At 41.7% G+C, this 10,599-nt stretch overlaps 2 protein-coding genes across 19 annotated transcripts in view; both read left to right on the top strand.

Annotated features, from left to right (window-relative positions):
* Nucleotides 1-10,599, top strand: part of CADPS2 (calcium dependent secretion activator 2) — a 333,758-nt gene that overhangs the window by 102,927 nt on the left and 220,232 nt on the right. For all 18 annotated transcript variants that reach the window (XR_014555332.1, XR_014555333.1, XR_014555334.1 and 15 more), the window contains exon 3: nucleotides 9,383-9,715. Coding sequence is in view for 14 of the 18 variants with exons in the window: in XM_083698926.1 (XP_083555052.1) it covers nucleotides 9,383-9,715 (333 nt within the window). In the remaining 4 variants the exon portion in view is untranslated. The remainder of the gene's footprint in view (nucleotides 1-9,382; nucleotides 9,716-10,599) is intronic.
* Nucleotides 3,665-4,997, top strand: RNF148 (ring finger protein 148). Its single transcript, XM_083701842.1, has one exon. The coding sequence runs from the start codon at nucleotides 3,877-3,879 to the stop codon at nucleotides 4,867-4,869; it is 993 nt and encodes a 330-aa protein (XP_083557968.1). The 5' UTR covers nucleotides 3,665-3,876; the 3' UTR covers nucleotides 4,870-4,997.

Genomic DNA, 10,599 nt, shown 5'->3' with positions numbered 1-10,599 from the left:
AGTGAGAAGTGGGCCATATCAGTAGCACAAAATCCAGCTTCCTTTGAGGAGGACTTCCCTTCAAAGAAGATGGTAGGGCTGTTGGTGAAGTTAAAGATGCCCACAGAAGCTAAAGGTGCCTACATAATGGGAGCTAAGTTCAGTATACCACCAGACACTGAGTCCTGGATAGCCTTCGTTGCAAGAGGAGGTGATGCTTCTGAAGGCAGAAGGAAGGCACCGGTAGGAGAAAGTGCCACAGGTGTTGTTATTTATGACCATTCGCATCCAGACAGAGAGATTCTCATTTTGACTTGCGACGACGCCTGCGATATTGCCACCATCATGATTAGCAGCCTGAAAGGAAACCCAATTTTGCAGTTGATTAAGGAAGGTATCCAGGTCACCGCGGTAATCGAAGTGGGAGCTATGCAGTGCTTCTACAAGATCTACCTGTGTTTGTTCTTCCTCCTTTTGGCATTTGTTGCCTGCGCAGCGTTGTGCTGCACTCCGGGGCAGACTGGGGCAAGACACGAAGAGAGGAGTGTCAGGGCAGCAAAGGCGGAACTCCGCAAAGCTGTAGATTTGCTTGAGCTGCGCAAGTTGAAAAGGAACGAAACGGACCTAGCAGGAGAGACCTGTGTGGTGTGCTTGGAGACATACAAGCCGAGAGAGGTAGTGCGTATTTTAACCTGCCGGCACATCTTCCACAAAAGGTGCATTGACCGCTGGTTGCTAAAGCGTGGCATTTGCCCTATTTGCAACCATGCTGTTATCCAAAGGAACTGAGAGGGACGAAATCGCTTGTATCTTGTGAGGCTTCCAACACTGCTTGTAACTTTCAGAAAGCATGTATAAAAGTATTCTCCTCACTAAACAGCTGAAGAACTGATATTTATTGGGGGGAATGATTTGGCTTTGAGGCTACTGGTAGCTGGGACCGTTAATTAAAATCTTAAGTGTATGTTGAGCAGCTCACAGATCCAAAATTATTTTTTTTCACAGAAGGATATATTCAGCAATCGGCTTCTGAGATGGCTGTGCTCATGTGTGAGAACAACAGTCTTGAGTGAAGCCTCCTAGTTCAGGAAATATTTCATATATCCTTGCAAAGTATTTTATTTTCTCCAGAGACTCTGTTCAATTAAACCCATAAGCACGAGATCGATCATCGCACACTAGTTCAGGTTGCTTGCTGAAAGCATTTTTGCTTTATTCCTCCCAAGGAGGACAAAACTAAAGAGGCGAATGCCATTTCTCTGTTGAGATACATATGCGTCTACTTTTTAATTTCTGAAAAATAATGCTAGGCAAAAATGTGTTTGGGAGGAAAGCTCCATGGTTAATCCCAGATACCTGGCTTTAGCCCAAGAGTGCATGAGCCTTTGCCTCATCTTCCCTAGAGTGTGTTGGCAGGGAGTGAAGAGGAGGAATCAAAAACATATGGCTCCTCCTCTTCACTTTTTGTTGTGCTGAAGTGTCTATCCATATGCTCAACTTACAATGCCAGTGGAGGGTTAGCATCACCTCCATATGAGAAGCACATTTAATGTTATTTCTCTTTTTAACTATATTTGATAGCCCTAGTAGCAGCAGTCAGTCAAATACATATTATGGTCAACCAGCCACTAAAAAGATCATGTAAAAAAATACATCATCGTAGCCTTTGAGGAACAAAAATATCAAGGGGGTCTATTAAACCAGTTACTGAATAGGTGACAAAATATCTGAACATCTGAACAACCAGCTGCTATGATGGTTAGCTCTTTTAACCATCCCTGCAGCCCTAACAGACATTCAGATATTTTGCCACCTATTTAGTAATGATTTTATTGGACCCGTCAAACAAGATACTCAGAAGGGCCTCTAAGGAAATTATTATTATTATTATTATTAGTAGTAGTAGTAGTAGTATCCCACTTTTTCCTCCAGACACAGACTCAAGGCAGCTCACGGATAAAGCAGAAACTGCTAAAACCATGGACAAAGCCATCATTAAAAGCAACTGAAGACTAATAGAATTAAAATAATATATATGATACCTATTTTAAAAATACAGATAATTAGAATAAAAGCCCTACAGCACCAGCCCTTTCTTTAAAAAAACAACAGTCAGTTCCCCCAAAGCTTATTGGAACAAGCAAGTCTTCACCTGCTGGCGGAAGAACAACAAGGAGGGAGGGAGCCAATCTTAACTTCTCTGAGAAGGGTGTTGTTCCAAAGTCTGGGAGCAGCTACCAAGAAGGCCTTCTTCCACCAAGCATGACAGGGAGGGTGGCGAGACTGAGAGATGGGCCTCCCATGAAGATCTCAGAGCCCAGGCATGTTTGTATGAGGGAATACAGTCATTCAGATAGCTTGGACCCAAGCTATATAGGGCTTTATAGGTCATAACCCGCACTTTGAATTGTGCCCAGAAACAGACTGGCAGCCAGAGGAATAATTGTAGCAAGGGAGTTATATTCTCCTTATAACCAGCCCCAGTCACGGTCTAGCTGGAATTCATAAAAATAGAACAATACCTCCAGCCCAATACCTACAGAAATCTTTGGCGGTACATTAAAAGCAAAAGTATAACTTTTCAAAAGTCAGTGGGGCAGGGGAGCTAAGATTTTATTTGGTGCCCCCCCAAATGACAGCGAAGGTGCCAGGCGGACCTCACTGGAAAGCGTTCCACAGATGGAAAGAACTACGGCTGAAAGGGTCCCTTTATTCTCTGAGCCTCAGGGAAAGGCCATGGATGAAGATCTAAGCGTCTGAGTAGGTTCATATAAGGAGAGATATGCCAGAAGATATTGGAGTCCTGAGCCATTAAGACCTTCATATGTCAAAACCTTAAGAGGGAAAACTGGTGGCATTTTCACACCTTGCCAGTTAGCACGTTAATCTAACAACAGACAGAGTTGGGGGTCATTTTTTTTGCAGCTCTCTAACAGAGAGAGCCTGAACCTGACAGTGGAATATTGCATAGACTAAAGTGCACCAGCAAAAAACAGTTGTGTGTGTTGCTATCTGCTCAGCTGAGCTATAATGATACAGCATCACATACCTTCAGACTTCCCTTAGATGCCAAACCCTCCAGTAAAAGTTACCCAGAAGGTTGTGAACATTGATTTACACACTATGCAATACTTTAGTTGTACACCTGGATTCTGTGTGGTGGGGGGAGTGGATAATAAAAGTATAAGGTAGAAGGTAAAGGAGCCCTAGACGGTTAAGTTCAGCCAAAGGCGACTATAGGGTTGTGGCGCTCATCTTGCTTTCAGGCTGAGGGAGTCAGTGTTTATCCACAGACAGTTTTCCGGGTCATGTGGCCAGCATGACTATACCGCTTCTGGCTCAATGGAACACCGTGACAGAAACCAGACCACACGGAAATGCTGTTTACCTTCCCACCACAGTGGTGCCTATTTATCTACTTGCACTGGCATGCTTTCAAACTGCTAGGTTGGCAGGAGCTGGGACAGAGCAACAGGAGCTCACCCCATTGTGGGCATCCAAACCGCCGACCTGATCGGCAAGCCCAAGAGGCTCAGTAGTTAAACTACAGTGCCACCTGCATCCAAAAGCATATTTGGATGCTGAGCCAGTAAGATTATATAGACCACGTCCTAAGTCAGTGCTAATTGGCAGAGTTGTCCACGATGTCATAATTTCATTACGTAACAATGAGCTACTTCACCGGAGGAAAAGCCATCCTGATTTTTGCTTGATGCCACCTGCCATAAAGCTTTGCCAAGTATCTAAGCCTGGACAGCCTGCTGAGGTCACTTCTCTGCAATTTTGGGGGGATAGGTTTTTAATATCTCTCTGCTAGCAGCGACTCGGCTTTGGCATGCTGGCGACTTTTGTCTGGTCCTGCATTATTGATTCAGCAGCTATATTGCAGGTGTCAACATGAGCATGCCTGGGACTGCCGTTGGAAGAGGAAGGGCAACATCTCTTTGTTACCTGCACCTTGGGCTCCTCCTCGCCCTCTGTATGCACAGCTCAGGAGCTGATGCCTTTTGGGTTGCCAATCTTAACATATCGTTCCTAGTAGCAAATCGGACTTTGTGGGAGATTTTGGAAAACGGAGTGTTTGCGAGAGCCTCTCCTTTGAAGAAGGTGTCTGGGGTTGTGGTGCCTCCGGAGGGTCTGCATCAAAACGCCTGTAGCTCTTTAACACATTTTAAGAAGCCAGCGAATGGGGACAGTTGGCTAGCTCTCATCATGAGGGGACGGTGTTCATTTGCAAAGCAAATCATGGTGGCTGCAGAAAAGGGAGCTGCCGGTGTGATCATCTATAATTATCCAGGTACAGGCAATGCTATCTTTCCCATGCATAACTTTGGGGCGGAAGATATTGTCTCAGTTATGATCAGCAACCTGAAAGGCATAGATCTTTTGCATTTGGCTCAGAATGGCATCCAAGTGAGGGTAACCATTGATGTTGGAAAGCACCATTACCCATGGATAACCCATTACATGGGTACCATTTTTGTTTTTGCCTCCCTCGCTGTGGCATATTGCACCTGCTACTCTGCCGCAAGGCTGCGGAGATCAAGGAACCCGGTCCAGAGATGGCCGCAGGAACTTGATATCGGTAAGGTCATGAATGATCTTGAGCTTCGCACATTGAAGAAGGACGACAAGGAAGTTGGGTCAAGTGGAGAGAGTTGTGCGGTGTGTTTGGAAATGTACAAGCCGAAAGACATAACCCGTGTCTTGCACTGCAGACATCTTTTCCACAAAGCCTGTGTTGATCCTTGGCTTCTGAATCACCAGACGTGTCCTGTGTGTAAATGGGACATGATCCGAATGGTGGAAAGCATTGCAACGGAAGCAGAGTCATTGGGTAGGCAAAGGCCAAATGAAGTTTCTCCCATGATCAGTTCTCCTAAGCAATAGGACTGTCGTGAGTTCATGAAGGAATGCAACAAACGCTCATTCTGGAGACAAGCAACTTTTTCCATGCTTGCTTGTCTCATTCCTAAAAATCAAGCGTAAGCATATGTGAAATAAAAAGCTTTGCTTCTCCCTCTGTGCAGATTTTATTGTCTGTTGGTTCAACAAGAATAGAAATTGCTTTAGGTTCATGAGTTTCTCCCAGGTTGTATGCATTAAATTCATTTTGGGTTGTGTTTCCCCCCCTTTTTTTTCTTTTTAAAAAAGCAAAATCGAAACATGTTTTCAAAATTGTAAACTGAATCTCTTTGAGTTTTACAACATACAGCTGCAGTAGCACAAATAACTTTCCCTAAATAGGACTCTTGTATGTAACTTATTAACAATTAAACTTCAAAGGTGATGCTTTTTCCTTTTTAACTCTTTTTGTATGGATGGTGGCAAAGAGCAATGGAAACTAGAGATGGACAAATCTAGTGTCTTTGATCTATCGCACTTTCACACATGCTTTTCCATAATTCTTTTTTTAAAAAGGTTTTTTATTAACAATTTCAACATAACAAAATACCAAAACATATCATATTCATTATTTCCCCCTTTTTTCCCACCTCCCCTTCAAACCCTCCCTCCCTCCCCCCGAGACTTCCCTCAGTTCCTCTCTCTGATTTCTCAACACACGTTATTCTCTGCATATTATAAATTGTATAAATCCTTATATTATCTATCTACCATGTTATCAATCAATAAATTTGTGTATGTTTATTCAAAACCTGCTAAGGAGTCCAGTTCATTTTGTTGTCTTTTTAAGTAATTTGTAAAAAGTTCCCATTCTTCTTTTAAGTCACAGTTGTCCTTGTCTTGCAGTTTGTATGTCAGTTTAGCCAATTCTGCATAGTTTATCAATTTCTCTTGCTACTATTCCTTTGTCGGGGTTTCCTCATTCTTCCATCCTTGTGCTATCAAGACTCTTGCTGCTGTTGTAGCATACATAAATAAATTCTTTGTTTTCTTTGGCTTTTCCATAATTCTGTTCCATCTTTTTCTATATTAATCTGCAGATTGGAATATATATATATATATATATACACAACCCCCCTCAAATCTATTTAACTCCTTATTAGTTATCTGATAAAATATTTTTGAATCTCCTATTATGGAAACATCTCAAGGTTGTTTATAATAACACCCATTTAAAATACAATAACATCAATAAAACCCAGCAGCACTGTCAGTCAATACAAAATGTAACTTAAAAAATTACCAGTAACTATTGTCAATAAACCATCAAAGGGCCTTAGTAATTAGTACTTTTTCCATGGTGCGTCTTCATCAACACATGCCTTATTTCTTAGCCTAGACTACTCTATCTAAATCATCGCACCACAACAGAAAATTTCATTTTTCTAGTTACTGCAAGATGTGCTTCTGCCCTCTGCAACACAACCAGGAGGAACTTCAGTAGATGACCTTAGTGAATAAATAGTGTGTGTGTACATCACTCAAAATGACCAGAGTCCTATCTCCAGGCTGTACAAGGCATTACAGTCATATTGTTTGTTACATTTCTATCCCAGATTTCTTTCATAGTGGAACTCAAGGTGCTAGTTATGAGTTTTCAGGTAGTCTCTGTTGGGACCCCGACTGAGCCCAGAGCCTCAGATTTATCAAGGTGGCTCATTCCATTGTTATTCCCTTCAGATCATGGCCTGACACCTATAATCTTACCCTGCTAGGAGTTGAATAATATCACTCATCCCAGTGTCCTTGGTTTAATAAACAGCTAGCAGGTCACACACAATACATAGCCTGGGTTCCTCTCTGGATGGTGTTAAGTTTTGCCATGGAGCAATGCCCTTAATTCAGTGTTTTATGTCAGTACTGAAATTTTTATTGAACATTTAAATCTTGACAATTTTACTGATTTTTTTTCCTTAGTGATTTTAACTTAGCGATTGTATAATGCTTTCCTGTTCTGAGCTGCCTTGCCTGCTCTTGACTCGGAAAGGTGGCATAAAAATCGTTCTTAAAGAAGAAAAATTATTTAAATAAATAAATTGGAGGGAAACGTAGCCGTCTGTTTTTTAAAAGACCCTCACTCACTTTGTAGCTAGAAACCAAGCCTTGCAACAGACAGAGATGCCAACTTTGACCTTTAATCAACAGCAGCAACACACTAATAAGAGGCTTCAAGAGTGCAATTCATGTTAACTAATACGATTTAACTAATAATGTGTATTAAGTGCCCTCTGACATTATATATCACCTGACCTTAAGGCAAGGGCTGAGTGGGCATATATTAAATATAAAGGCCCCGAAACCTTTAGGAAGTCTATTGGTAAGTATTTTAAGTTTCTTGGAAACAAATTCAGACTTCAGGGTAGCTGTTCTATAGAAGATCAGTTCTGGGGACGAATGGAATATATGATAGCGGAACGAGAACTTGTACTAGAATTTGATTGTAGCAATCTGGCTTTGAAGAGAGACTGGGTTTTATGCACATTACAGAGACGCAGATTGCCCTTATTATCCTCCATTTTTGCATGCTGAGCTTAATACCACTCTTTTTTGGGAGGGGGGGGTTTAGATATCTTTGTAAATGAAAATGGGATATCCTCTATCTGCTGATAGCTGACATCCCACTCTGCTTCTATCCATTTCTGCAGCTAATGAAGGAGATTATTACCTACAGAAGCTCATATACAGCACCTAATTTAAAGTGCTACTCTGCTCTTCCACTGAACAGATAGGCTTGTTACTAGGGCTGCAGAAAATATTTTTGCAGTTCAGTTTTGGGAGATAAAAGTAGCACTGGGGGAGCTCAGCAGGAAAAACTTCCCCAGCCAATATTGATGTGGAAAAGTTCTTCCCGTACCTCACAACCCGCAAAGCCCTCTTAATTGCCATGCAGTTTTTGCACGGTATTTTTCTTTCCTATTTCTGCTTCTTTCTTCTTCCTGGATTACTCACCTGGGTGATCACATTATGAATTGGATTGGATCCCATTGTGAACAGGATCAATGCCATGATACTGCTGCATAACCAGCTAGATTTGGCTCTCTGGGTTTAGTCAAAGGCAAACAGTAATTTGAAAACAAAAGCATTGCTCTCTCCCTCTTTTGGAAGAAAGCCAACAATTTTTCGTACGGCAGATGGTGTGATAAACTGCAGATTGTTGACATGTTAGAAAAAGTCACTTGTGACATCAGGGTGACCAAAGGACGAGCAAAAGGAAAAGCTTTTTATGCAACTTGGCATGTTTTTATTTTATGTACCTCAGGGCCTGGAGCGCATAGATGCTTACCAGCCTCATACATCTCTCTTCAGCTGGCTTAATCCCTTTTCTTTCAATAAGGGACATACTAGGGTGGACAGTGGGGCAGTTTGGGGAGGGACTGCCACTCTCCTTTGAATACCTATGAAGGAAAACAAGTTAACTGCATTTTGTGTTATGTTGCTTTCTCTTCAACTGCTGGTTGCATAGTTACTTTATAGGAAAGGAATCATGATTCTGAAATTAAAAGACAATGAGAGCATTACTTCCTTAACTGGTCATCTGGCTAATATGGGGTCACATGGCAAATGGAATGACATCACAACTCTAGTCAAGTAGATTTTGGAGACATGACGCTTTTGCTGAGAACAAGCAAAACCAATTGTAGTGCAAAGGAATAGGTGAAAATTGTTGCAGGTGTTGTATTATTAAAGGGATGTTGAGCCTTTGGCACTGCTTAAAGTATTCACAAGATACACTGAATAATTTTAACACAGCCCCCTTAAGCACCTGAATTACAGTGTTGATATTTGGAGTGAAAATCTGGCTGGTTTTAAGTGTTAGGAATTGGGTGGAATTTTTAGCGAGACGTTAAAGCTGATTCTTCAAGGTATATTGGAGCATTAGAATGAGGTGCTCACTGCAGCGTCCTTTGAAATAAACACAATTTCTAAATGATCTGTGGACTGGGCTGAGCTATCTGGCAAATTCTGCAGAAAGGGAGCTTCGCACAAACTTTGCAAAGTATTATTTGACCTAACTCTTCTCACTTTGGCAAGGGGGGCTGTAGCAGGGAAGAAGAAGTACAGTGTCTATTGCATTTATGAGATGCCTTTGGGCTAAATTTTCTTTTAGTGCTCCTGAATGTACTCCCCATGCCTCATGGGAGGGACATATACATGTGGAAGAGAACAGTTCATGCAACTAGAGCTTAGCTAGCTGTATTCCTTGCGACAGTCCCTATAGCCAAGTTTATTTTCCATATAAATGGCAGGTTTTAGCAGTGGCTTCAGTTACTCAAGCTTTGGCCTCTATAGTAGTTGGAACCATTATCCTGAAGCAAGGAAACAAAACAAAAAAAAAAACATTTGCTGAGTGTAGGCAATGTTCAACAGCTTTCAAATACAGAAATATTTTTCCTTCATGACATGTTAGTGGTGACTTTTCTTTCTCTCTCACACTCATGCTTTTATGTGCTTGTTTTCCTAATTCCACTTTTTTCTTTCTTTTCTAAAAAAAAAAAAGGTATTTCTCAGGAGTGATCGAGTTGCCAGGATGGTCCACAGTGGAGGATGCTCGGCGAACGACTTCAGAGATGTGTTTAAGAAGAACATAGAAAAGAGGGTTCGGAGTTTGCCTGAAATCGATGGATTAAGCAAAGAGACTGTGCTGAGTTCTTGGATAGCCAAATACGACGCCATTTGCAGGGGAGAGGAGGACTTGAGCAAAATGCCCAACAGGATGGCTTTAAGTGCCGTGTCAGAACTTATTCTGAGCAAAGAGCAGCTTTATGAAATGTTCCAGCAGATTCTGGGAATCAAGAAACTGGAGCATCAGTTGATCTACAATGGCTGCCAAGTAAGGAGTTCCTTTCAGTTCTATAGACCTTGACCAGTTGACCATATGTAAACCACCCTTCGCTTGTCTTGGGAAGAGGGGTTGGTTGTTGAACCGTGCTGAGATGTGTAACTCTGTGAGGGGAATTACGGATCTCCTGCCAGCACCCTTAGCAGGCTATAGTTCCCAGGGTTCTTTTGGGGGAGCCATGGCTGTGGTGCTGCTTTAAAGGTACAGGACGGATGTTGCCTAAGCAGCAGACCAGGATTATCTGTTCACAGGAGCATAAATGAGCTGTTAGTTGGTGAGGGTCAGTCCAAATTTTTAGCTGTGTCTGCATCTCTCTCCATGTGCCCTTCCTATTTTTGTGCTTGTGTGTGTTTTTCAGCCATCCTCTCTGCCTGCATGTGTGCCACATATCAATGACGGTGTTATTTTGGCCAAGTGTACTCAGGAATAGAAAAGTAACGTGCAGCATCTATCTGTAGCTGATTGTCATACATTTCTTTTCTTTTCTTGCTTCAGAAATAAATAATTTTCATATAGTTCCTTTTTTCCTGTTTCAGAAAGTAATTGCTTCTCTCTTTCTGAGTAGTTGTTTTTCCATTGCGAGTGTGAAAATGGGACCTAGGAGTGCAGTCAAGTGCAGACAATTTTAATAGTGATCTGTTTTCCTTTAAATGGCGATGATCTAAGTTCCTTGTGTAACACAACAGTAAGGAAAACGTCAGTAGAAATCCAATTGATCTTATCTTGCTAATAGTAAATTGGAGAAGTCAGCCTATAATATGGGAAATACTTGTACCTTCCATTCCGTTGTGTTTTCAATACATTTTTCTGGGTATACTTTTTTACTATATATATTTGCCTTCCACAACCTTCTCATGCATTGCCTAGTCTAGCTT

The sequence above is a fragment of the Podarcis gaigeae genome, assembly GCF_964106915.1.
Source record: "Podarcis gaigeae genome assembly, chromosome: 10".
In the NCBI taxonomy this organism is placed as follows: Eukaryota; Metazoa; Chordata; class Lepidosauria; order Squamata; family Lacertidae; genus Podarcis; species Podarcis gaigeae.
This window is presented reverse-complemented; position numbering and strand designations above follow the sequence as displayed.

Excerpts from the sequence above, each read along its gene's own strand:
- RNF148 (XM_083701842.1), top strand. The coding sequence starts at position 3,877 with ATGAGCATGCCTGGGACTGCCGTTGGAAGAGGAAGGGCAACATCTCTT.